Consider the following 27,492-nt stretch of genomic DNA (forward strand, 5'->3'; position numbering starts at 1 on the left):
GAGACAGTACTCTTCAGATATTGAAAATCCCCTGACCTTACCACTTCTGTCCAGAGAGGTGAGGCTATCATTACAGCCATACAGAACTCCCTGTCCTCTGTTCCCCTTTGTTACTCTCTCACTCAAGGTACCTGGCAGGCTGCCCTGTCCTTGAGGCTGGAATGTAACTAAAACAAACCATAATCTAATCCACGATACTATGATCTACCTGGAAAAGATAATGTGTGTACAGAAAGGGGAGGCCTGCAAAGATTCTATTAAACAACAAAAGAAAAAAAAGTTGAGTACGTGAGCACCCTTTGGGGGAACAGGTACCACAACCAGCTGACCCAGGTACAGCCATATGATGCAGCTGGGTCCACCAGCATAGCTCAATCCCCATGACTGTGACGCCCAGACAGCTGACCCCCTTTACGTATGATGAGACTTTAAATTTGCAGGGAAAGTATCTTGTGTAGGATATAAATGGAATGACTAACATCAGTATTTCCATCCTGCATATCTGTTGTATTTGTCATGGTGAATGGATGAAAAGGTATTCTGGTTGGTTGGTGGTATCCAGCTCTGAGCCCCGTCAAGTATAAGTTTCCTAACAAAATCAAGACTATAGACTAATTAGCAAAGCCAAGTACAAGAACTAAATAGCTGTGACCACCAAGTTATTGTTGCCAGCACAGTGCTCCCCAAAAGGCCTCTCACCCAGCTCCAAAATCTTTGACATCACTCCCCCTAAAATCGAAATGTATCTTAGGAACTCAGGGGGTCTCTAGCCAGTAACTCACAGCAAGATGGGCAGGAAGATGCCCCACCTAACATCAGAGAAGCATTCCAGGGGTCTGTACCGGTGCTGGCACTGATGGGGAAGTCTAGCCTGTCTGGCAAAGCCAAGTCTGATGATCACAGCATCCCTGGTCATCTTGCAGATGGGAGGACAGGCAGAGGATGGGACACTGTCAACTGTGACACCATTCACAAAAAGAGGCTAGAGAATACTCGATGGCAACCCAGGGTTGGAAGCGGACACTGGCAGAAAGGCATACAAGGAATGGGCAACCACCCTAGGAAAGCAGGACCCTAGTCACTTAGCCACAGCTGATGGCTGGGCCTTAATCCCTAGATGGATAACTAACACCTGCGTGTCTACAAGACTCCCCAAAATTGGGCGAGCCCTCAATATTACACAGAGGGGGCCATTACCTCTATATTTTAAATTCTGGAGGTGGACTGAGGTATGTTGATCTTCTCTTACTCTACTTGACTCCCAAAGGAAGAAAGCAAGAGAGAGCTGCATTTAACAGTGACTCTTGCTTCACTTTAATGAACAAGGCTGAGAAATACCCAGGAAAAGTAAAATTCCTGAGTATTATCTGGGACTGGCTCTACCTTAAGGTTTCCCAACTTTGCTGGTAGGGATCACCTGGGTTGCTTATTAAATATATCGATTCTTGGGACACCTGGGTGGCTCAGCAGTTGAGCATCTGCCTTCAGCCCAGGGCGTGATCCTGGAGTCCCGGAATCAAGTCTCACATCAGGCTTCCTGCATGGAGCCTGTTTTTCTCTCTCTGCCTATGTCTCTGCCTCTGTGTGTGTGTGTGTGATGAGTAAATAAATAAAATCTTTAATATATATATATATATATATATATATATATATATATATATATAGAGAGAGAGAGAGAGAGAGAGAGAGAGAGAGATTGATTTTCTTGGGGCTGGAAATCCGGGGTTTTTTTTACAAGCATTCCAAGCCATTCCTTATCTTCAGGCAGGTTTGAGAAACAGTTTACTGCACCAAAAATAGCTGAGGAGTGCTTTTTTTAAAGTTCACTTTTGCATGTAATACATCAGTAATTTTTCCTTGTTTGAAAATGTGTTAACCCTACAGACAAGTCCCCTTTGACTTTCCAGTCTTTCCCATCCTCCCAGAGGAGGTATCAGTTTGAAGTGTTTATCTCCCCAAACCTTTTCTTTACATTAAATACAGGTTTCTGTTTTCTTTTTCATAAGTAGGTAGTGCATTGTAGTTATCATGCTACAACTCGCTTTCTTTCCATTCAAAGCTATGTCATGGAGAACTATATTAGTCCATATAGAGCCAACTGCCTTTTTTTTTTTACCTGCTGCATAATATTTCACGGTATGCAATGAGCATGGCTCCTTTAGCAATTCCCTTACTGATGGATATATAGCAGGAGCTTGCAGTTTCTCATTATTGCTCCAGTGAGCATCCCCACCCACGTCTGCTTGTGCACATTTGGAAATATTGAGACGTGAAATTGCTGTGTCAACCCATGCACATTTTTAAATTTTTGTGGATTTTGCCAAAAGCTGTCCTTCAAAGTGGCTCTACCAATTTACACATGGAGAGGAGCTGGTTCTCCACACAGGTGCAGCTGTCTCACAAAAGCACATGGATATGTGTGGCCAAGTGGCGACACCCACTTTCCTCTAGTACTTCCCTTTGGGCATGAACAAGAAGATACTCCTATCACAAAGCTAAATCCCCTCCACCAAAACAACAAAAACAAAAAAACTCCCCAAATTTTGTGGCAATTCATCTGTACATACTCAAACCATCCTGTGTTAAATGAACTGCTTAGAACAATCCAGCCACATCTCTGCCAAGACCTTCAGGTACAGCCCACTCCCTACCATCACCTGACCCCCAATTCCCTACTTCTCCCCCTCCTCTCTCCACCCTCCTACTCCCATCCTTGGACACACATGGTGGACTAGATATCTGCCTCTATGCTACTAGCTCTGTACTACTTATATGTACCTATTATTTTAATTGTCACATGTAACTGCAATTATTTGTTTGTGTGCCTGTATTCCAGTTAGGCTTGAGTTCCCTATAGGCAAGGAACAAGTTTTATTCATCTCTGTAAACCTATTACCTAGGACAGTGCCCAACACAAGAGGGTTAGTAACTTGCCCAAGGTTTCCCAGGCAGTTAATAAACAGCTGTGTCTGACTCCCTGACTTTATCTACTACTTGACATCAATAAACTCTGAGGAGGAAGGAAATGGGGGTAGGAGGGTTGGAATTTGCTGAAAGCTTCAGCACCTGCAGGGATTCCATTCATTCTGCAGGTACTCGATCTTCACCCCACCCCTCTCGGCCTCCTGAATAAGAATCTATAGATTTTCAGTATGATTACAGACATCATCAGTCTTTCTAGATTTACACAAAAGTAAAACCATACAGTATTTGTCTTTGTCTGATTCATCTTATCTAGCATAATATCCTCAAGGTTCATCCATGTTGCTACAAATAGCAGGCTTTCCTTTCCTTTTTTGGCTGAACAACATTCCACTGTTGTGTGTGTGTGTATATGTGTGTGTATCACATTTTCTTTATCCATTCATCCATCAATGGGCACTTAGATTGTTTCCACATCTTAGCTATTATGAACAATGCTGTAATGAATATGGACTGTGAAGATAACTCTTTAAAAGAGTGATTTCATTTCCTCTGTGTATATACTCAGAGGAGAAATTGCTGGATCATAGGGTAGTTCTATTTTTAGTTTTTTTAAGGATCCTCCATGCTGCTGTCCACAGTGGCTACACCAGCACATGGTCCATCTTCAATGGTGCTTCTGGTATACCATCCCCACTTTCCTAAGCACTTAAAAACTCAAGTGCCCTCATTTTCATCATCCTTCCTAAAACCCAAGGTGAGGGAATGAGAAACAGAAAAAGAGGTTGAGAAAGAGAAAAGAAAAGAAAAGAAAAGAAAAGAAAAGAAAAGAAAAGAAAAGAAAAGAAAGAAAAGAAAAGAAAAGAAAAGAAAAGAAAAGAAAAGAAAAGAAAAGAAAGAAAAGAGAAGAAAGTTTAGTGCACACTCTTTCCTGCCTGACCACTGGTCTGAATCTGGAGTCAAAGATACCAGCCTGAACTGCCACGGCTTTGAGGCAGTACACTGGGACAGCCCTTGGAGAAGTAGCACAAACAGGAATATTCTATCAAAGGTACATCTCAGACAACGTAAAGGGATTTAAACTCTAACTGGGTCTGAGACTTAAGAAAACCACACGAGAAAAAAAGCCATCTACTTTTGAAAGTAAATAAACCAGAAATTCAGAAAAAAACACAGAGCCTTGAGTTATTCCCCAAGATCAATTTCTAGTTAACTGAACAAGTTCCACATTCTGACATGTGGAAAGCTTTAGGCAAAACCTGCAGCCTGTAAACATGGCTATAAAACTATTATTTACCAAGTTGTTTGGAACCATGTACTTCAAATTTAAACATCTTAGAGATAAAAATAACCTCTGTTTATTCCTCTGAAACATCTCTGACCATCACAATTTGCTCATTTCAGATATTAACATAAAGTCCTCCCAAGGACATAAGAGCAAATTCCTAAGCTGTCTGGAATGTTTAAAAACCTGAAACTCCATTTACAGTAAGCATTTAATTCAAAGGTCCAGCCTTCTTACCATGGATACATCTTACTAATTCCAAAGACATGAACAAAGTAGTAAGCCTGCCATACTGGAAAGCACATGAACCCAGTTCTGCCACTAGCTAGTTGGATGTCCTTGGGCAAGTAATCTAATTTCAGTAAGCCTGGATCTTGCTGTCAAATGAGGAAGGAAATAAGATTTATTGTTAGGCTAATCCAGAAAATTTCATAACAAGACATATGTAACATATTTTGCAAAAGTATCTAAATGGCTGTTCCACACACACTTAATGGGAAATGTTCTTTGGGGTGGTCTCTACTGTGGTCCCACAGAACACCCTTTCTTCCTCCCACTTTCCCTGTGAAAACAGTTCCAAATTCCTATTTTTACAAATTTAAAATAGTTTACAAAACCAGAAGAGATCCAGCAATCTCTATCTCTAACAAAGAGGAGTAGGAAAGAGTCACATAACTAAGAGCGACTTCTGGATTAATTAATACGAAAGAGTCATTTCCATTGGTCAGGTCAAGAAAGGAAGAAAATTAACAGAACACTGGTTTTCTCCCTATGTTTGAAAGTAAAATGCGAACACCATATAAAGCGTGAGTAAGAAGCAACCCTGTGAAGAGCACTCAGAGAAAAAGGACTGAGGGGCAGTCAGAGAGGCCTTGGAGCTGAGGAAGAACAAGACATGGTAGGCTGAGAACAATGAACAAACACATACCTGCACATACAGAAGCTGCTCAGCCTGAGAAATACCACGTTGCCTGATTACCATGGTAGACTTGAAATTCCCAAGTGAGCAAAAATTTAGTTAGAACAAGTCCCTCAAGGAGTCAATGCTCAGACAAGCAAACCTTCACACTATACTCAGTATTTACGGTTTGGAAAGTCATGCTTCCTCTTAAAGGCCATCAGCATGTCCCAGGCAGCTCTTGAAGGGTACACTGATTCTTTAAATTCCTAAGAGTCTTAGACTGGGACTTCTTAGGAAAATCAGACTCAGAAAGATCAGGGGTAGGTCCCAGACATCCCTGTGTTTAAAGAGATGCCCAAGTAATTCCGATGGTGACCACTGTTTGGGAATGAGTGCTGTAAACCACAGATACTGTGAACTGCCCTAGAATGCCTTAAGCCTTTAGGATGCCCTACGTCTTTGGGACACGGAGCCCATTCTACCTTTTTGATGGCTTCTGTCCACTTCACTCTTTCTGAACAATAAATACTGATAAGTTAGGGTTTTTTAAAGACTATTTATTTTTTTTAAGATTTTATTTACTTATTCATGAGAGACACAAAAAGAGAGAGAGACAAAGACATAGGCAGAGAGAGAAGCAGGCTCCCTGCAGGGAGCCCAATGTGGGACTCGATCCCGGGACTCCAGGATCATGCCCTGGGCTAAAGGCAGACGCTCAACTGCTCAACGGTTGAGCCACCCAGGCGTCCCTATTTATGTATTAGAGAAAGAGAATGTGTGAGGAGCAGAGAGAGAGAATCCTCAAGCTGACTCCCTGCTGAGCGTGGAGCCTGTCGCAGGGCTCAATCCCAGGATTCCAAGATCATGACCTGAGCTGAAGGCAGACGCTTAACTGATGAGCCACCCAGGAGCCCCTGGTAACTTACTTTTCATATTTTTACCCAAAAACCAAAGCCAGAGCTATTCAGCAGGAGCACCCCTCCTTCCCATCTCCACCGTGAAGTAAGTCAGGCCCAATCCCACTCTCCTGGGTGGAGAAGGGACCTTCTGTCAGTGTCCTCAGCTGGCCTAGTGTTCTCAGATTTAATCTACTGTATACCACCATGTCTGTCAGCTTCTTCTCCCCAGGTTTCAGCTTCACCGCTATCTTCAAACATGGACAATTCCCATCTTAAAAAACAAACACCAAACTCCCCCTTGATCCTTCCTGCCATTATGTCTTGTCTCTCTTCCAAAGTCACCAGACTGCTCTCATGAGTGGTCTACACATATGTCCATTTCCTCCCACCTGAGGACCCTGCAACACCCCTCCCATCATCACCCAACCCCAAACTACTAGTCTAAATTACCTTTCCTAGGAACACCTGGGTGGCTCAGTAGTTGAGTGTCTGCCTTCAGTGCAGGGCATGATCCCAGGGTCCTAAGATCAAGTCCCACATAGGGCTCCCCGCAGGGAGCCTGCTTTTCCCTCTGCCTATGTCTCTGCCTGTGTCTCTCATGAATAAATAAAACCTTTTAAAAATAAAAAATAAATAAATTACCTTTTCTAATCTGCCCTTCCTGGCTCCTCTATGCATGCTCAGTGGAAATGCTGGCCAAGGCAAGTCTCTGTGACCTCAGCTTACACCATGCCACCAAGGTCATGCCTTTTCCTGGCTTCCTCTGCCTTCAGATGCTGGTGCTCTCCAAACCTCCATCTTCCCAGCTCTGATCACTCACAGCTCACTTTCCCCCAAAGACATCTCATTTTTGAAAGTCTGCTCTCTTTTTTTTTTTTTTTCTGCTCTCCTCTTAATGTGGCCCAAAGCAGAAGTCACATTGTTTCGCTTTCCTGTCAAACAGTCCCATTCACCCAGATATTCAGAACTCTAAGTGTGTAAGAACTCCACCTTCTTTGTCTCCTGACACCTTTTTCTGCAACCCTATGGGCTTCAGAACTGTGATAGCCCCAAAGCAACCACCACACCAACTTATTTTGCACAACTACTTCATTCCTTTAGGTCTTGAAGCTCTTTCCTTTTAAAGTTTTTAAATGCCAAATGCTATGTTTAAAAAAAAAAGAGAGAGATGTAAAAATTTACAAGTTTCCTTGGCCCTCCCCAATCATCTGGATGACTGTTGAGAAGGTCAAGGTCACTGTGACCACTAGCTACATTTTGGTAACTATCATTCCAGAACTGGAGAGAGAGAGAGAGAGAGAGAGAGAGAGAGAGAGAGAAAGTATTTTGATTTTTTTTATTTAAATGAGACATGGGATCATAATATACACATTGTTCAGCAACTTGCTTTTATTCAATGTGATGGACATCTTCAAATCTGCCTTTATTCCAATGCCTGTATATGGTTCCATAGCTTGAAAATACTATGATTTAATCCAACTATTCATTTACTGCTTAACATTTACAGATCCTGTGACCTTTAAATGCCCGCCAAGAAAGGCTGCTCCTTAAGCCACTGTCAGTTAGTCAATTAACACTAAAACCAGAATCACATAGAGTGGCAGCTGGATAAGCAACAGGACTCAGGGCACGCAGGTAGGGACATGGGGAAGGAAGGGCATAGCTCCTGATGATGAGTCATCTTACAGCCTCTGCTTGAATACTGCCAGGGATGGCGGACTCATGAACACCAACGCTCTTCTTTCATCTACACAACTCTCATTAATAAGGAACTTTATGATGAATTGAAACCTAAAGTTTCTGTCCCATGAGTTTAATTTTGTTGAGGACACAATTATATTCTTCAAATATCTGAAAACTGCAATCATATAAGGCTTTTAAGTTAAACACATCTTTCTCCTTTATCTATCCTCGTATGAACCAGGTACAAGGCTCATCTTCCTTCAGCTACACCTCAGTTTTCCAGTGTTCTTAAACTGGAACAGTTCTTAAACTGACACCCAGCACTAAAAACCAGGGCAGAGGGGTTGTGACTCCAACAGCACAGAGTGGACTGTGGCCACCTACCCTTGCAGAGCATCACCTGCTATGGACAGGAGAGCAAAACATGTTCCCCAGGTCATGGTACCCCTGCACAAGTCAAATGGGGCAACTGCAAAACTTCTTTGTAGTCTAGTTCATTCCCAGATTTTCCAAATATTCACCTAATCATTCCCACTTTGAGGCTGCATTTCATACCCTTAGACATAAAATACAAGAGTGGATAGGAGTCTAGGGTTGGAACTCAAAATTCCTAGGTTGAAATCCTGGTTGTACTGCTGACCAGCCACGGGATCTCACCCAAGTCACATATTTGTTCCCAGTTTTTCATGGGGGTATATGATTTACCAACAGGGTTGTTGTGTGGCTTACTTGAGATAATTCGTGCAGAGTGTGTATTTAGCACAGTATATAGGAAGCACTCATTGTAAAAAGCTTTACATATAGCTAGATTTGCACTATGACTGGAAGCTGGAATGAGAAATATTGCCATATGATAGAGTAAGTATACCTATGACCCATACCTCCTCAGGGCTTAAGTTGTATTTTCCTTTGTTTTTTTTTTTTTTTTTTAAGATTTTATTTACTTATTCATGAGAGACACACAGAGAGAGAGAGAGAGAGAGAGGCAGAAACACAGGCAGAGGGAGAAGCAGGCTCCATGGAGGGAGCCTGATGTGAGACTCGATCCCGGGACTCCAGGATCACACCCTGGGCCTAAGGCAGGCACTCAACCACTGAGCCACTCAGACGCCCCCGTATTTTCCTTTCATCCCAAGAAATCAAAGTTGTGTCTTTTATATACCCAAATGTCTGGTAAATAAGTAAAAAACTATGCCTTGGTGTCTGCTTTAGAAGACAGTTGATTTTCCTAATATTCCCACATGCAAAGCCACCCTGGTGGTTAGGAACACACCCAAACTAACAACCCCAGGTTTCAGTTGATAAGTAATGTTTACCTGATAAAAAGGTTCTTTCACACTTCCTAGGTACACGAAACCTACTCACCTATCAGCTTAGATCTCCACCTTCCCATTTCACTATGGTCAAAAAGAAAAAAAAAAAAAAGCTTTCCTTCCACCTGTCATCCACATCTTCACTTAATCCTTCTGCCCCATCTTTTCTGCCTTGGAGTATCCAAATTCCTTCCTCCTCTAGCATCTGCAAAGTCCAATGTTTTCTTCCTGTTCATCAGATACTAGCTGAACCCACCCACACCCACCTCACTGAAGTGCTAACATTTTTCTCTATTAGCTTCAAAAGAGGGACTGAGCGGGCAATGAGGAAATGACAGCAAATGTCATTTGGTGGGATCCCTGGGTGGCACAGCGGTTTGGTGCCTGCCTTTGGCCCAGGGCGCGATCCTGGAGACCCGGGATCGAATCCCACATCAGGCTCCCGGTGCATGGGGTCTGCTTCTCCCTCTGCCTATGTCTCTCTCTCTCTCTCTCTCTCTCTCTCTCTCTCTCTGTGTGACTATCATAAATAAATAAATTTTTAAAAAATGTCATTTGGTGTCTGCTAACACCTTCCCCAGGGATCACCTACCTCATCTGATATTCACAACAATCCCTTACCGTAGGCATGATTAGCAGTTTCTCAGACTTTCCTTGTGTTTGATGACCTTGACAGTTTGAGGAGTACTAGTCTGATACTTTGTAGACTCCCTCAACTGGGATTTGTCTAATGTTTTTCTCATAATTAGATAAGGGTTATGGGCTTTGGAAAGAAAGATGACAGAAGTGTTACTTTCCCCACACCATACGAAGGGTAACGCACTACCAATATAATTATCACTGATATTGGTCTTCGTCACTTGACGGAGGTCAGACTTACTAAGTTCTTGCACTGTCCAACTATTGTCCCCCACCTTCCGTTTCCAAACTATTCTCTTTGGAAGGAAGTCATGATGCACAGCCCACATTCATGGAGTGGAAAGTTATACTACCCCTCCCCTGAGGGAAGAGTATTATTTGGAATTCGTCTGCAAGGAAATTTGTCTATTTTCCCCATTTATTTACTTATTTATTTATATCACTGTGAACTCCTTGATGTTTATTTTATACTTTGGCTTATAATCTGTAGATTATAGATCTATAATCTATACTTTTATAATCTAAGGCTTCTTTACTCCGTTGCTCAAATATTTCCAGTTCTAGCCATTCCAAGCTCTTTTTGGGTGGGCTCCTGTGTCGATTTGAAACATTCTCATCACTAGGAGCTTTTGTTTTTGTTTTTATTTATTTTGTTTTGGAGAAAGGTATTAGAAACCAAGATCTGGGTACAGGTGTACTCACTGCTAGTGGATTGTCACTCCAGCAGAACCTTTGAGCTGACAGCAAAAGAAAACAGGTGTATATACCAACTCTTGAGTATACACACATATTAAAACATTCCAAAATGGAAATCATCTATGTTTGTTAAGCTAAACATGAGCTCATACTGACATGCTTGATCATTTTCATGCACAACTGAACTAGTGAGAAAGTAAACAAATTCCTCCGAAGCCAGAAATGCAAAAAAGCAGAAATCAGACATGTAAGCTGGCATGTCCTCCAGAGAGTCCAGAGCTTAGGCCCTAGAAACAAAGCAGGCTGAGAAAAGACAAAACTGGAGACTCTGCATAAAGTGAAGACATGTCTTGAAGCCAGGACTGGTCTTAAACTCCTAAAAGGCAACCCCTCACTAGGGAAAATTGTTCTTCCCACAGCCAAGACAGTGGAATGTGTGTTTATATGGGCTGTGACTCTCAGTGGAGAGACAAAATGTACAAAGACACCCCTGAGAATGAGAGCTTGGAGGCCTAAATTTATATGCCCTGTATGACCACAAAAAAAAAAAAAAAAAAAATTCCAAAGCAGAAAATGTACTTTAAGTGAGCCCAGATTGGGAGTGCTCCCAGGTGCCCTGGCAGAGGGAAACCCAAATTTGCTTAAAAGGTTTGTGCTTTAGATCCAGGTCTCAAAATATCTCCACAGTTTAAGTACAACAGAGCATGAACACCCAGTCAAAAACCACCAAGACCTTTGAAAATTAAAAAAAAAAGAATCACAAAAACATACATTATATGACTCCATATATAGGATAGGAAACAGCCAGGATAAGTCAATTTACAGAGAAAGAATGTAGGTTAGTGGTTGCCAGGGCCTGGACAGAGGGAGAAAAAGAGAAGTAGGATTTGGGAAGAAGTGGGAACTGCTAACGATATGGGGATTTCTTTGGGGCAGGAGGGACACAAATGTTCCAAAATTAGATTGTGACAATGGGCACAGAACTCTGTGACTATACTAGAAAACATTTTGAACTGTACACACTGTAAATGGGTGACTTGTAACATACAGGATCCTGGGATAAAAGAGCACAGTAGTGGAAAAATTGGTAAAATTAAAAAAGTCTGGAATTTATTTAACAGTTAATATAATATATCCATGTTGATTTTTTCAGTTTTGACAAATGTACTATGGTAATGTAAGATGCTGCCATTGGGGAAAACTGGCTGAGGCATATACAAAAACTCCTTGTACTACCATTACAACTCTTCCATAAATCTAAAATTACTCCAAAACAAAAAGTTTAAAAAAAATCTTTTTACCAAAACCTGTGATCCATCTATGATAAAGCAAAGGGAACTCTTTGAAAGATGTGCAAGTCATTTCCTAAAATACTGTGGAGACCCTTGGTATTTTCACTTGAGCTTATGAGGGCTAACTACAAAATAACACAACAAAGGAGCTCTCCACAGAAGCCATCATGTTTAAGGCCTTCTTGGGGAAATGAGATGCATTAGTGATGCACCCCACCTAAGGTTCTTAACCAGCATTTGAAGGTCTTCACTGATGGCCACTCCTTGCTCTATGGCTTTTGCTATCCTTAGGGGTTTTTTTGGGTTTTTGTTGTTGTTGTTGTTGTTGTTGTTTTACTCAAAGTTATTTCCTCTCATTTAGCAATCTTCACATAATTGTGAAGCTAAGTTGTTCTGATGACCATTTTCATTGCCTTTTCCTAACACTCAAATTCTTCTGGAAACTTTGCAACAGAGGACTAAAGTGAGACACATATTACTCTAGTAAATGTTTCAGGGTTGCCAAGCATACAAGATCTGATTCTCCAGCTCTCATAAAAACTCGTGAATGATCAATTTCTAAATAGTTTTATCGCTCCCTACCTGCCTTCAAATTCTCTCTGTGATTCCACCTAGCTAAGATGCACACTTACAATTCAGTATTCATTAGTATGCAGAAATTGAGCCTCACCCTAAATCTTAATAAAATGATTATTTTTAGACTACAACCACATTTTGCCCTTCTTTTAAACTAAGATAACAGAACCAGCCATCAAACAAAGATATGTCTAAAGACACTCAAATACTTGAATAGAAAGATAAAAACCACATAAGTCAACTTAAGTTTTGCAATTTAGTAAAGCTAACTATAAAATTGAGGTAATTGTTAACTCCATGAGGCTGAGATTGCGAAAATACTTTTGTAAACTCCATCTCCAGGTGATATGGAAATAGAGTTCAGAGCAAATGGTCAAGAAGAATTCCTGGGACATTTTCAGTGTAAAAAAAGTGGTTTTATTAAAGTGCGGAGACAGGACTGACAGGCAGAGAAAGCTGCATTGGGGTTGTGACAGGTGACTCATTATATACTTTCAAGTTGGGAGGGGGTGAGTGACAGTACAAACCTCCACGGTATTTTGGAAACAAGCTTCCCAGGACCTTGAGGGGGCTAGCTATCCTTAGGAAAAGGTCATTCATTACTGTCTAGTAAAACCTTAGTCATGAGACCCTTTAGATGTATATCAGTGGGCCATATGCTTGCAGGATAACTGCTAACCTATATCTTGGTGGGGGGCAGGGAATGCCCCTCCCTGTCCACTGCCTAAATTTACATTGGAAAGTACAGCTGGTATCAGGAAGACAGCTGTTAACAGACTCCTCTTTACCTAAGAAATTCATTGCATCCAGGGCAACCTTTGTTTTCCAAACATCTCCTCACCTTTCTGCTAATGGTCTTCCTCCTCTTTGTATCTCCAGACCTTACCCCTCTCCTTAGCTCAGGATGTCATAGAGGCTTCCTGTCATAGAGGCCTGCCATTGGAATCTCCATGTTTGCATGGACTCCCTACACATACACTATTAAATTTGATTTTTTCCTGTTAATCAGTCTCATGTCAGTTTGATTCTTGGTTCAGATAGACAGACTCAGAAGGACATAGAAAATGTCTTCCACGCCAACAGAAGAGAAAGAAGAAAATTTCAGAACCCCAAATGTTAACTCACTTCAGCCAATATGCACCAAAATGCACGCATTTCACTTACAGAAATAAGATAGTAAAAAACATATGTACATTCCTTTTAGAAACATCCACTAAAAAATGGAAAATAAAGAACCTTGGTTGGTAGGCTTTACCCTCAAAAAGTGTTTCTTTGTGATATAGAACCAAGCCTTCCTTGCTACTATTGAGGATTCTGCAATCACAAAATTTTAGAGCTAAGTAGGTTCCCAGAAGATGGGCATACTAAGAGGTCTGGAGAAGCACAGCGACACCAGGCTGGTTAGAGATAGAGCCATTTTCATCTCTGGGACTCGAGGATCGTGGAGATCTTTCAGATTCTCATGTTTCAGTCTAGATGTACTTCTCTCCATCTGAGGGGAAACTGGAAACAAACCCCAATCTCTCTCCCCACCACAAGTGCTATTGGATGGGGGCGGGGTGGGGGGGGAGCATCAGTGCTCTCCATTGTTAAAAAGGAGAGAGCATGCCCAAATTGGAGTCACTTGTGCTAAGCCCCAATCGGCAAAGACTTAATACCTAAACTAATTGTAGTTTCACCTCCCCGGGAATGTAAACTTTAACCAATCAACTTGGAATCACTGGCTCACAGCACTGTTGAGATAATCCCTCCCCAGGGACCCTTCTGATTCTCCTGAGGAAGGGGACTTTGCCTGAAATAATGCATTCTTTGCTAATAATTTCCTTTTTCCACCCCCTCTCTGCATTTAAAAATCTTTCCTTTCCTTCAGCTTGGCAGAGCTCCTTTCTGTTACTAGATGAGATGCTGTCTGATTCATGAAACGTTGAATAAAGCCAACTTGATCTTTATATTCATTCAGTTGAAATTTTGTTGTTTATTACTACAGTCCTTGGGAATGAGAACGGAGGAGGCGGTGCCAATGTGGGAAGACCCCTCCCCAACCTCCTCACCCAGCACCAACAGCACCATCAGCCTTTGCTAAGGGACAAGGCAGTTCCTGGAAGCAAAGAAACAGAACTCTCAGAAAAAGCAGAAAGGAAGTCAAATGTCACAAGAGTCAGAACTCTTGTATATACAGATATGAATCGCTCCCTAAGAGACCACTGTTAAGTTAAAAAAAAAAAAAAGGCAAGGAGTGGAAGAACTGTACACTATCAGAAAAACAGACGAAAAGATTCTGTGCACATGTATGCAAAGCCTGCCTCTGAAAGGATGTCACTGGCTGCCAGTGGGGAGGGGATCCAGACAGCTGCAAAGGAGAAGAGGGGATCCTTCATTATCTTCTCTTTTCTGTGATTTTCATAATAAGCATATAAGTTATGTCATCAGAAAACTGATTTTTACTGTACTTATACAAAATAAAAAGCACAAAATTCATTAGTTAAAAATAATTTTTAAGATTTAAACAAATAGATAAATAAATTTAAATAAAAACAAAGAGTAAAATATAATGCCAGGGGAAAAAAAGTTTTAACCCTGTGACATTCACAGTTAAACCACTTCATGGAATTTCACAAAACGACTTTTGAATTTAGCCACTTCCTTGAGGCCTTAGCAACCTCTGGCTGAATACCTTTGCATTCAGAAGATGGATGGGGCACAGGGGATGCTGAGGGATGGGGGGTGGGGGGGAGGGGGAACACAAACCAATCTTTTTCATTTGAATTCCTTGTTTGAAGGAAGCAGTTAGAACCACCTGAACAAAAAGTGTTCAAAGGTACCCCTGCTCTTTTGTAAATGAGACTAGAACCTGAGCTCTGTGCTGTCGTTTGGTAAAAATACCTGAGAATGGAATATTGGTAATAATCAGAGGGTTGGGAAATCCCCAGCAGTATCAGCCCAGAAATCTGAATTCAACACTTAAAACTGCTTTGATGCTGCTGTGGACTTTCCAAACCCTACTTCAAATCAGACTGGTATTACTAACACATAAAAGACGAACATCTCACAAGTGCAGAAAGCTGTAAGCAGAGTCCCACCACTACAAGGGACCAGGGGCACATCTTTTGGATAAACTAAAAAAGCACAAACGGGTTAATGAGCTCATCGAGTGGTAGATGGTCAACGTTTGTGAGCCCAAAGGGACAGCGGTCTTTCAATAAAGCACATTATTAACCAATATAAATGATGTGATATTACTTTTCCCACTGACTACACTGATGTTGGTGAAACTGCTAGAAATGGCCATTAATAAGACTGTAGCAAGTTTCCCCTTTATCTTGTTTACCAAAAAGGTTGACTTACTTTAAATAGAAAGCTTCTGGAAAGCACACAACCAAGTCCTGTTATTAAATTACACATTCTGAATTCCTGCTACAAAACATATTTCTAGATTGGATCTCCTTAGAGTCTTTTTCAAGAAATCTTTCTTGATAAATGCAATTCGGAGGCCGTGCTGCAAAACTCTTGGAAGTTCTTGGGTATATGGCACCATTTACCCATGGGACTTGACCACAGGCTGCTAAAGGAAACTTCCCCGTGTTGTTCAAACAAATCTGAGAAAACTGGCCCCAAACTGACATTAGTATCTGCATCTATCATTCCAAAGAATGCATACATCAACCCCACATGATGAAAATGGGAATGGAGAAGTTTATATTTAAACAAGCCAAGCCTAACATCCAACTATCAGCAGCCGGCTGGGCCTTCTGTTAACTTTTCAATCAGAAATTAGGCCTATCAATCTGAAATGCAGGTTCCAAATAACAATATGCAGACCTAACCAGTTGGTAAAATGAACAGGCGCCCAAGTTTAACTTAACTTACTCCTTCACTCCGATACAAGAATGTAAATAAAATCCCACTTCAACAGACAGTTTATTAAGTTCCTACACAGCACCAAGCACACCACCGGTGACTAAGATCCATGCTCGGTCACTGCCCACAAACAAGGTGTATCTTTTCTACAGCTGAGTCTCAGCACTTTTGCTCAAACAGCTTCTGCTTCCTGGAATAGGCTGCCCATCCCACCTGGCTCCCGCCCAGCACATTCCCCTTCTCCTCCTCCTAAAGCAGCAACTCCCAGGAAGTCCCCACTACCCCACCCAGATCCGCCCAGTTCCCTGGGGAAGTGGCAGGTACACACACTCCCTGAAGCATGAAGCTCACTGTATCCTAAGGGTTTACAAAGAATATGGTCATTTAGGGGTGCCTGGGTGGCTCAGTCGGTTGAGCCTCTGCCTTCAGCTTGGTCATGGTCTCAGGGTCCTGGGATGGAACCCCGCATCATCACATCATCAGGCTCCCTGCTAAGCTTTTCCCTCTCCCACTACTGTTCCCCCTGCTTGTTCTCTCTCTCTCTCTCTCTCTCTCTCTCTCCCTGTCAAAAAAAATGGATGAACTCTTAAGAGGAAGGGCAGGCAGGCCTCCCAGAGTCAGGCAAGGCAGAAAGACCAATAAATATGGAAAACATAAGGTAATATCCGCAATGTGGTATGCACAGTGCTGTGGAGAGGCAGAAAAAAAAAAGAAGGGACCCATTTGGCCCTGGAGCCAAGGGAGACAGCAACGTAAGGGTTACAGAGAGCAGGAAGAGATGGGATAGGAAACAAGAATGGGGAAGAACAAGGCTCAGAGGGAAGGAAGGGTGTGGTTGGAAAGCTGGCAGGTGCAAAAGGCACAGAGCATTTGAGGTCTAGGATATCAACAGTCCGCTGGGGGACAGCACAGGGAAGTAAGTGGTGGGTGCCCTGCAGTACAGTGCCTAGGAGCACAGCTGTCACAGGTCCTGGGTTCAAGTCCCGCCTCTGCCCCCACCCCCAGGACTACAGGCAGTTACACCCTGTAGGCCCACTGTTTAAATGGAAGTATCTGGCATAGCTTTCAGTGTTGTCATACCAGTTAAATGATATAATCCTCACAGAGAAGCTGACTGAATGCCTGACAGCACAAGCATTCACTATACAGAGCTGTTGGTGTCGTTAAGCCAGAAATGTAAACCGAGGCGAGGTTGTGAAGACCGACCTCTTGTTCCAGGAAGCACATGGCCACAGCTGCACTCTCTCTGCCTCCCTTCAGTGACTGTCCAGTTAAGCCACCAGATTGCAACACCCAGCAACACTTTCCAGTGGGGCCAGCCCAACTCCTGGACTCACCCAGAGTCCCCTCGAATGGAGACTGCTCATCCTACTGCTCTGTGTGCACAAGCTCCTGCGGGATCTGGACAGAGGGATGGCCCTAACTCCACCAGCCCTGTCCTCTCAATTCTATGGAGTTTGTGATTTAGTCCTCATAATCTTGCCCTCAACACATCTTACCCTTTGATATTCCCTGTTTCTGCAAGCTGCCCTCTACCTCTGGAAAGCAACCTCCTCTGAACCGCAAAGGAACTTTCCACCACATTTATGCGCAACCCCAGGAAAGACCATAGTGTTTGGGGTTGGTCACTGGGCACCCAGTGACAAGCAGAGCAGGACTCCGGGACCCCAGGGAGCCACCCCTGCCTCCCCAGAAGCCTGCCATCCACCCTGACCCTCATGCCCAGCCACCAGGCCCTCCTTGTCAACTTGCAGCCACATGCCACTCCTGACTTCCTCATCCCCCATGACTCATCACCCCACCTCAGCCCTCCTCCCCACTGTTGACCTCCTCACAGCCCTCCCTCCACTCTACCCTAAACCCCACCCCAAACCCCCGAGGTGCCCTTCCCAGCTCTCTTCCTTCCCTCAGAGGCTTGGTGGAGAACTGCCTGCCTCCAGGCACTTGCCTGCGCCTTGTATCGCCACAACAGGCAAGTAGAGAGAAGGATGTCACTGCCCTTCCAAATCCCCCTCTGCTGCCTTACTTAGGTCATTTTCCTTCCACCTCCCTTAAATAAAACCTGTGCTCCGTCCAGACTCTCTCACACAGGGCGAGGCGGACAGAGCAGGTGCTTGAGTGCCTGAGGGCAAGCAGTGCCTTCTCCCTCTGGCTTCACACACCCAGAACCTACTAGAAGGTTTCGCTCTTGCAGTGGCTCCAGCTCACATCCCCGAGTTCACCTGCTGCAATCTCTTGGGAGGAAGTGTGCGAAATCTCCCAGTACCCTGCCACTCCGGGCTAAACCCAACTGTCACCCCTCCTCCCACATGCACACCCAGATTTTTGTCACTGCCAAGAGAAGCTTCGCTAGGAATCTTCCACAGCACCGTGCAGGCCCGGCTACCCTCCCCTTCCTCTACACCTGCTCCTCAGAGTCCCTCCAAGCTCTGGCTGTTTCCCTTCTCATCCCCATCACTTCCAAGTACTTGTCAGCGTCTTTCAACACCCTTCCTTCTTCACTTTTCAGCAACCTTCCCTGCAAAGGTCCACCGGTTTTACTTTTGCTCCTACAAGGAGCCCCTGAAAGAGAAAAATCACAAATTGGCACAAACTCGTGCCGCTAAAAATTTGCGATTTTCAGAGGGTTGGTTACGCTCAGCAACCCGTTACACGGACCCTGGACGGCTCTTCCTCTGCCGCCCTACAGACAATGCTACACCCACCTCAGACCCCCATGCGTCCTCCATCCCTGCATCCTGCAGCCAGGAGTCCTGCACCACATCACAAAATGTCACAAAATGAAAATCTTTTCACAACTTAAGCCCCCTGGGGCCTTCCCTTTGATGGCACCAGTGGCCCTAAAATTCAGTAGGCCGGAGAATCCCCTGGGGAGCCCCCATACCCTCACATTTGGATTCACCAGTTGGGGCCAAATCCCAGAAACATGCATGGCAGCGGATTCTCACAAGTCCACGCATCAAACCTGAAGTTCTTCTCTAGCAAAGGTCTGCAAAGTCCAGGCCTCCAGCCAGATCCAGCCCACTGCCTATTTTTGTATGGCCTACCTGCTAAAAATATACATGTGTGTGTGTTTTATTTTTTAAGGGTTGAAAATAATCACAAAAAGAAAATTGCCTGATGGATTTAAAATTATATGAAACTCTGATGTGATGTGCACTGGATGTCATATGCAATTGATAAATCACTAAATTCTACCCCTGAAACTACTATTACACTATATGTCAACTAATCCGAATTTAAATAATTTTTTAAATATATATTATATAAATATATGTATATATATATTATATATATATATATAACTCAAATTTCAGAAGTGTCCATTAATGAAGTTTCATAAGAATACAGCTGCAGCCAATTATTTACATATTACCTATGGATGCTTTCATGCAATGTCAGAGTTGAGTAGCTGTTGACAGGCTGCAGGGCCAGTGCAACCTAAAATATTTACTGTCTGGCCCTCTACAGAAAAGGTTTGCAGACCCCTGGCCTGCAGGATGAAATGCACACACTCCACCAGAGCCCTTCGGCTTCCTCCTGATGGGACTCCTGCTCTCTTCCCTGGCCCAGACCCCGCAGGCTGCACACAGCAGCCCACCACCCACCTCAGTGGGCTCTCAGTTCCCAGAACAATGCACAAATTCACTCATCCGCTCCTCTGAATTGTTCTTTCTACACACCGTGCCTGATAAATGCCCCTTCATCATCTTGCAAGACCCAGTTTGTGTGCCCCCTCACCAGCGAGAGGCTCTCTCACAAGCGTAGCTCAGTACCCCCCAATAAAAGCAGAATAGATCTTTCCCTTCCTTCTGCTTCCTCTATGCCTGATTAATTTGCATCCCAGTTAGCTGTGTGCAGCAGTGGTTCACAGACTTTGGCGGGGTTCACTAAACCAACCCCCGGGGCAGCAGATGAGGCACTAGACAGAGGATGACCATTTCTAACTAGCGTCCGGGCTGCTACTGCTGGCCCAGGCACTACGTGTGAGCAACAACTGGTGTATCTGTCCCTGCCTCACCCAGCAAGACTTTGAGGATGGGCCCTATTTTATTCCTGTTTAAATCATCACAACCTAACGCTCCCCAAGGAATTCTTGAGGAGCACCACAGAAACTCAATACTTGTTTGCAGCCTAATCCAATTACTTTTCTCCTGCTAGCCAATCATTTTCAAAATCAGACAATGAAGGGGAGATTCTACTGGGCTTATGTTCTATGGCCTGCCATATGCCCAACCCATCCTGAAGTGGGATGAACTGGAAAGCCCCAAGGCAAAGAGCAGATTGTTCAAGTCAGAAACCCAAGGGTACAGCCTGGAGGCAGCATCAACGGAAGGGTCCAGTTAGGCAAAGAACCCTTCCCTCTACAAAGGCTGATCTGCTGTCCTTAAAAACGAGCTTTAAGGGCAGCCCCGGTGGCTCAGCGGTTTACCGCCGCCTTTGGCCCAGGGTGTGATCCTGCAGACCCGGAATCGAGTACCATGTTGGGCTCCCTGCATGGGACTCGATTCTGCCTGTGTCTCTGCATTTCTCTCTCTCTCTCTCTCATGAATAGATAAATAAATAATTTTAAAATATTTTTAAATAAATATATAAATAAATAAACAATAAAAACCAGCTTTAAGTATATTGAAGTTTGATAATGCACATCATTACCACTGGCACATTTGTTACTAATGATACATATTTATTAAGTACCTACTATGTCCTTGGAATACAAGGAGGGGAGGGATAAAATCTCTACTTCAAGGAGACTTTAAATGAGTTTGAAATTCAGCATACAAACACAGCAAGATAATTAACAATCCAAGGTCATGTTTACCAAGTGTCAAAAGTAAACCTGTCAAAGCTAAATAGTAAATTCTACAGGAATCCAACAAGTCCTGTGGTTTTCCCTTCTCTGTTCCACCAGAGCACCACCTACAAACTTCTGCTAGCACCTGCACAAGTCGGTGAGTACCCACTACTTGTTCATTATATGGGGCCTTTGTCTCCTCTGATGGTCTACAAGCTCTTCCAAAACAGGGACTTGGATTTTTCTGATCCTTGTATTTCTACTACCTGGCCAGGTTCGTGGCACTAAGAGCATTAAATAAATATTTAATTGATTGAATAATGAGGGTGGAACATGAGCTGAGCTTTTAGCCAAGGGCAAGATTTAGGTAGGAAGAAACACGAAGGGGCAGCCCGGGTGGCTCAGCAGTTTAGCGCCGCCTTCAGTCCGGGGCATGATTCCAGAGACCCAGGATCGAGTCGCAAGTCAGGGTCCCTGCGTGGAGCCTGCTTCTCCCTCTGCCTGTGTCTCTGCCTCTCTCTTTCTCTCTGTGTCTTTCATGAATAAATAAATAAAATCTTTAAAATAAATACTAATTTCCTTAAAAAAAAAAAAAAGAAGAAGAAGAAACATGAAGGTTGGGCTTTCTAAGGATGGACAAAGGAGCCAACCACTGACCAAAAGGTCTAGGCAATTAAAGAAACCATGAGGTCAGAGGCCCCAATGGAATCATCAAAACTCACTACTGGTATCACCATTAGTGAAGAATGACAGGTCTTGAGAGCTGGTCTTCGTTCACCCAGCCTTTCAAACTGTAATACAAGCTTGCATTAATTGTCCTCAATCTTTGCTGCTTTAATCTCAAAATCATTTCCTGAGTTCTTATGTCCTGGTCTGTTTTTCCCTTGCTCCTTTTTCTGATCAGGTTGCGGGGGAAAAAATGAGACCCAGACAAGGAATCCTAATTCAACAATGAATTGATACTTTATGCGAAAAAAACAAAAGTTCAGGGTGCCGGTGGGTAAAAACAGCCTTGGCACCCAGAGCTTCCCCCACCCCATTTCAACTGGAAATTCCTTAAAGCCAGCAAACTGGCTTCCACAACTGGCTTTCTCAGCTTCCACAACTCCTAGTATATGACCACATACCACGTAAATTAAGAACGTCAGCAATATGCATCCATCTCCATCTCCGTGGCTAAATCAGTCTTGCAAACTTCCTAGGTGATGGTTAAAGGCAGATGGTGACACAAACCACAACCAAAACCAACTCGAGAGGGCATGAGCTGATGGCTTAAACAATAAGACAAAACACATCCTTTGTTCCCTGATTCACTCTAAAAGGGAAAGAAAAGTGCTTACCTCATTTATCCTGGGTAAGTGAAGCTTTATATCTGAATAATCCTACTAGTGGCCAGAACTCCGTACTTGCTAGAGATACAGGAACCTGCTGTTTTAGAAATGCAACTTCCAACAAACTCATCTGTGAGGCACCTGTGGGGGTTCCTATGTCATCCTTCATTTCCCACACTCTGCATCTGAATTCTGTGCTCTACTCACTTCTAATTAAATAAGATGATCTTACAGTTAACATCTTTAGGAAGATGTCAGACTAGTAAAATCCTTGGAAATTAAAACCATAGACTTTTCCTCACAATCACACACAAGCTTCTACCAGGAGTTAACAGAACAGACAAACAGAAGAGGCAAATGAAAAATAAGAAAAGGGTTCTTCACTCACGTAGCAGAATGCTCAGTGGACATTTCAGTTTTTGCAAATAATAAACTACTTGACATGGGGACACCCAGAAGCCAAAGACATCCTCAGAAGTGCATTCCATTCATAAATTACAAATATAGGAGCACCTGGGCGGCTCAGTGGTTGAGCATCTGCCTTTGGCTCAGGTCCTAATCCTGGGGTCCTGGGATGGAGTCCTGCATCAGGCTCCCCGCAGGGAGCCTGCTTCTCCCTCTGCCTATGTCTCTGTCTCTCTCTGTGTCTCTCATGAATAAATAAAATCTTTTTAAAAAATTACAAATATACACATGAAATGTTAAGATGGGCGAGAAAAGATTCAATGCCTTCAAGTGGCATGTGAAGAGCTACTTGAGTAACCTGAAGTACATGTGTCATCATGTTTAGCATATCGAAGGCCAGGAACAAGTCACTCTTTAATGGGACAGAAGCAAACATTTATTAAGGACTGTGCTCTTGTCCTTGGATTGTCCTCCAGATCTGGCTCTATCTTTCTCTTCCAAGTTCTGTGCTGGGGGGTGGCACGGGGTGGGGTGGAGCCCCTACAGACTGCATCACCAGGACACCCCAGGCCAGCCACACTTGGGTGGGGTCTGACCACCAAGAGAGAACAGGCAAGAGCTGGAAGGGCTGCAGATGAAGAGGAGAAGCACTGAGGTTCTCTCTCTGCTTCCCACCTACATCCCAGAAGGGCCTGGATGCAGCTCTCACTGGGCCATGGCAACAGCACATCTTCCCCTGTCCTCTTGCTAGTCCAGGTTTTGGTATCTGAACGCCCCCTAAATTCTGCCTACATCCATCCCTCTAGTTCATTAAAGCTTCTTCATTGCAACCTGTTGAGTTAAATTATTTTTCCTGCTGGGGCCCTGCCTGAGTGCAGAACCTTTCTGATGTCGGGCATTTTCTATCTACCTAAAATTCCTAAACTCCAAAATGTAGATCTGATTTTACCCATGAGGACACTGGGGCTCTTAGAGGCCAGTGGTCACAGAAGCAGTCACCAAAGAAGTTTGCTGGCAGAGCAGGTCAAGTCTGACATCTAAGACTTTAAAAGGCCTTGAAAGTGTGAGGGGAAAAAAACACACCAAGCTTCCAAATTCTCAAGCCACAATTTAGCCTCAAACCACATTACTTATGGTTTGGGATTTGCCCCAGGCCTTAAATAAACAAACAGGGTCATTGCCCTAGACTTGCTTCTTCTACCAAAAGCCACTCAGATGTGACCCTGTGGGAGGGTGCTGGGACCACCCTAAGATCCACAAGATAACAGGGCTCCTTCCTTGCCCATTGCTCATATCTGTCCTTCAATTTATTCCAGAAATTCCTTTCTCCCAGCCTTAAACATCCTTAAGGCTCTTTGATTTTTTTTTATAAATTATTTGTTTTTATTTATTCATGAGAGACACAGAGAGAGGCAGAGACATAGGCAGAGGGAGAAGTAGGCTCCCTTGTAGGGAGCCTGATGAGGGGACCCAACCCTTGCACCCGGGATCACGCCCTGAGCCAAAGGCAGACGCCCAACCGCTGAGCCACCCAGGCATCCCATTTCTTTAGAAATTAAAAACAGGGTCCCTGAGACAGAAATCCAGAAGATTGGGGATGGAGGTGGATGCAGTGAAGAAAGTACTCAATAACATCGTACTAGCACTTCCCAGTTGTAACTTGTCAAGGTCTCCTAACTATCCCTTTCCACGCAAAAAGCCTCCCTGGACTCCTCTCTCCAGCAATGCCAAATAACTTAAAACAGAAACTGCAATTAAAATAAATTCTGATGGGGGTGGGGCTGGGGCTGAAGGGGTAAGTACAAAACACACTCCCCTTAAGGAAATTCAGCTGGGAGTTACAGTAATTTCAGGACAAAAGAATTCGCTAGCCTCTCCACCTCTGCCCCAGTCCCTGGGTCTCTCTCATCCTCACTACAAATTACAAAAGCACCAGTTAGCATCTGGTACCTCTCCCAATGTGTTAACTTTCTGGATTTTCAACTGATGAGAAGGCAACTACCAGGAGGAGGTGGAGCTCTGAATCAGATCCTTGGAGGGAGCCAGGTGGATGGGTGGCTTAGTAAACAGTATCTGAGTAAGGCAAACAGCCAGATCTCACTTCCTCATTGCAGAAGGAATGTGAGTGGTGAAGGCAGCAGGTATACTCCCGTTTGGGGGGAAAAAAAGATCACTAGTAAAAAGCAAAGAAAGAAACCTGGAGCAAAACTCAGTATGATACCGAAAAGGAATGTAATCGGCCCTCCTCCACCACTCCCCATTCCACGAAGTCAACACGTATTTATTGACTCACTATGAAATACACAGCAGCACTAGCTTGCAGCACCTAAAGAGAAAAGAAAATGAGTAAGACAGCCTCAACCCTCAGGCAGGTTTCATGTTCAGGAATTACTGTTCTTTACTGTCATTCTCAGTTTTAATAGGAGCAGACAATTCCTGGACGGTCCAAGTACCTTCCACGAGCCTCTCTTCTCACACTAATGTAACTCACCCAGGAGCCTGGGACCTCAAGGATAAACCCACTGAATAAAGTAAAGCCCCTCAGGAAACCACAGGGTCCTTGTGTAATTCCTCCCTGTGGACGTCATACGTGGTACAAAATAACTGTCACCCTGATGTGACACTGGTTTCACCGCCCAAGTCTAAAACCCAGGTCCCCCTGTTCAAGAGCTACAGGCTACCGCCTACAGAGTCATCAGGCTTATCTTTTAAATAGAGATGTCTAGGGGCGCCTGGGTGGCTCCATTGGTTAAGCATCTGTCTCCGGCTCAGGTCAGGCTCAGATCCTGATCGTGGGGTCCTGGGATCGAGTCCCCGCATGGGCTCCCTGCTCCGCGGGCCGCGGGGAGCCTGCTTCTCCCTCTGCACCCGCTGCTCCTGCTCTCTCGCTGTCTCCTCTCTGTCTCTCTCAAATAAACAAACACTAAAAAAAGGGGGGGGGGAGTAGAGATATTTAAATTAAAAATAATAAAGACTCGACCACGCTGATAGAAAAAACACTTGATTTATCTATCAAAATACTTTAGAACCTGGTTACAGGAAACGAGGCAACCCAAAACCTCAAAAAGAAAAAAAAAAAAAAAAGCTCATTTGAACCTGTCTGCCAGTTTTGTTGTTTTTTTTTTTTTTTTTTTTTTTTTTTCTTCTACACTTGCAGGACAAAAACATCAAGCCGGGCGGGGGGGGGGGGGGGGAGAAGCAAAAAAAAAAAAAAAAAAAAAAAAAAAAGCCCACCTGTGGAGCGTGTGCAGCGGTGAAACCCGCTCTGGGGCGGGGAGGAGCGTCGGGGGCGCAGGGGTCCCGCGCCCGCCCCCGCCCGCCCCCGCCCCGGCCGCGCGCTTACCTGGTCCAGCGGGAGGCCCAGGAGCTCGCTGAGCGCGTGCAGGCAGGTGGAGCCCGTGGTGCGCTGCGAGCGGCTGGACGGCGGCCGCGCTGCCATCCCGCATCTTCGGGAGGCGGCTGCCCCCGCCCGCCCGCCCGCCCCGCTCGCCGTGCCCCAGCCGAGGGCCCGCGCGCCGCCGCCTCCCTCCCGGGGACGAGCCACCAGGCCGGGGCCGCGACGGCCGCGAAGTCCCGGGGCGCAGACCTGGCGCGGGCTCCGCGGCCCCGGGGCGCAGCGGGGGGGGGGATGGGGGCCGCGGCCCGGCGCGCTCGGCTTCCCGCTGCCCTCCTCTCGCCGCTCATTGGCCGAGCCGCGGGACGGCCCCGGGGGGGGGGGGATGGGGAGGGGGAGGAGGAGGAGGAGGAGGAGGGAAAGTGGGGAAGCGCCGCCCGGCCCGCCCAGCCCTGCGGGAGCCCGCGCCGCGGGGCCGGGGTGAGCGGCTGCAGCGGGGCCTGCGGCCTGGGCCGTCCCCTTCCTCCTCCCGGGCCCGCGGGCCTGCCCCCCCGTGCCCCCCAGCCCCGGTGCCCGCAGCTCCTCAGCGCTCTCCTTCCCAGCCCCTCCCTGGAGGCGTCGCCCAGAGGGTTAACGTGCGGCGGCTGCACCCACGCTCCCTCTCTTCACCCTCCTCTGAGCAAGACGTGGTTTCCTGCACCCCGATCCGCGTCACCCCAGAAGGGCAGAGCGCGGCTGGCTGGCTTCTGATCACTTCCTCCCATCCCTCCGGATTGAGATTGTTTGACCTCTGGACGAAACGGGTGCACGGGTGCATCCCGATACACTCTTTTCAGTGCGCGGGTTCTCAAAGGGGAAGCGCTTGCTCTCTGTCCCCAGGCGCAGACAAATGTATCACCGGCACTCGGGAGAACTGTTTCACTTGATCCGTGGGTTTCCAGAGTCATGAGAGTCTTGCAGATTCTTCCCAGGAATTGCTGTGTGCCCGCTGATGAAGAAAGCTTTCAGGAAAGTAGTGCCCTGAACTGATGGGCAGAAGACCAGGGGAAAGGGAGCCCACGGGAGCCCGCAGGATTCGTGGGAAAACCGAGCCCAAAGCTTTTGCATCAGCAGTTTACCTGGGAGATGTTACTGAACCGAGGAGAATCCAAAGAGGTGGGCAGTGACGTCCAGGCAGACCTTATATGGTGATCAGTGTGGCCTCTGGCTTCACATGCACTTGCAGGCCTGCCAGATAACTGGTAACAACTTCCCCTCCACAGCCCAGCATGCAGTTTTGCCTTCTGGAGGCGTTCCATCACCAAGGGGCTGCCCTGAATTTTACATCACCAGGCCAGAATCCCTCAACCAATGTTCCCTCACCAATGGAAGGAAAGGAAAGGAAAAAGGAAAAAGGAAAGGAAAAAGAAAAGAAAAGAAAGAGAAAGAGAGAAAAGAAAAGAAAAGAAAATGTCCCTACTCCCACTGCCGGTCCCCATGGAGCTGTTCTAGGAGGCCACCAACAGCGGATGACAATCTCTGCTTGACCCTTACCACACCCACATTCACACTCACACAGGCATA

At 45.0% G+C, this 27,492-nt stretch overlaps 1 protein-coding gene across 2 annotated transcripts in view; it reads right to left on the minus strand.

Moving 5' to 3' along the window:
- Positions 1 to 27,242, minus strand: part of MBOAT1 (membrane bound O-acyltransferase domain containing 1) — a 115,113-nt gene extending 87,871 nt beyond the window's left edge. Inside the window, exon 1 of one of the 2 annotated variants that reach the window (XM_025443533.2) lies at positions 27,048 to 27,242. In XM_025443533.2, the coding sequence (XP_025299318.1) occupies positions 27,048 to 27,227 (180 nt within the window). In that variant the 5' untranslated portion in view covers positions 27,228 to 27,242. Of the gene's footprint in view, positions 1 to 25,938; positions 26,204 to 27,047 lie in introns of those variants that run through there. The other variant, XM_025443543.3, reaches the window with a different exon arrangement.
- Positions 27,243 to 27,492: the final 250 nt, after the last annotated feature.

Source organism: Canis lupus, chromosome 35 (genome assembly GCF_003254725.2).
Source record: "Canis lupus dingo isolate Sandy chromosome 35, ASM325472v2, whole genome shotgun sequence".
In the NCBI taxonomy this organism is placed as follows: Eukaryota; Metazoa; Chordata; class Mammalia; order Carnivora; family Canidae; genus Canis; species Canis lupus.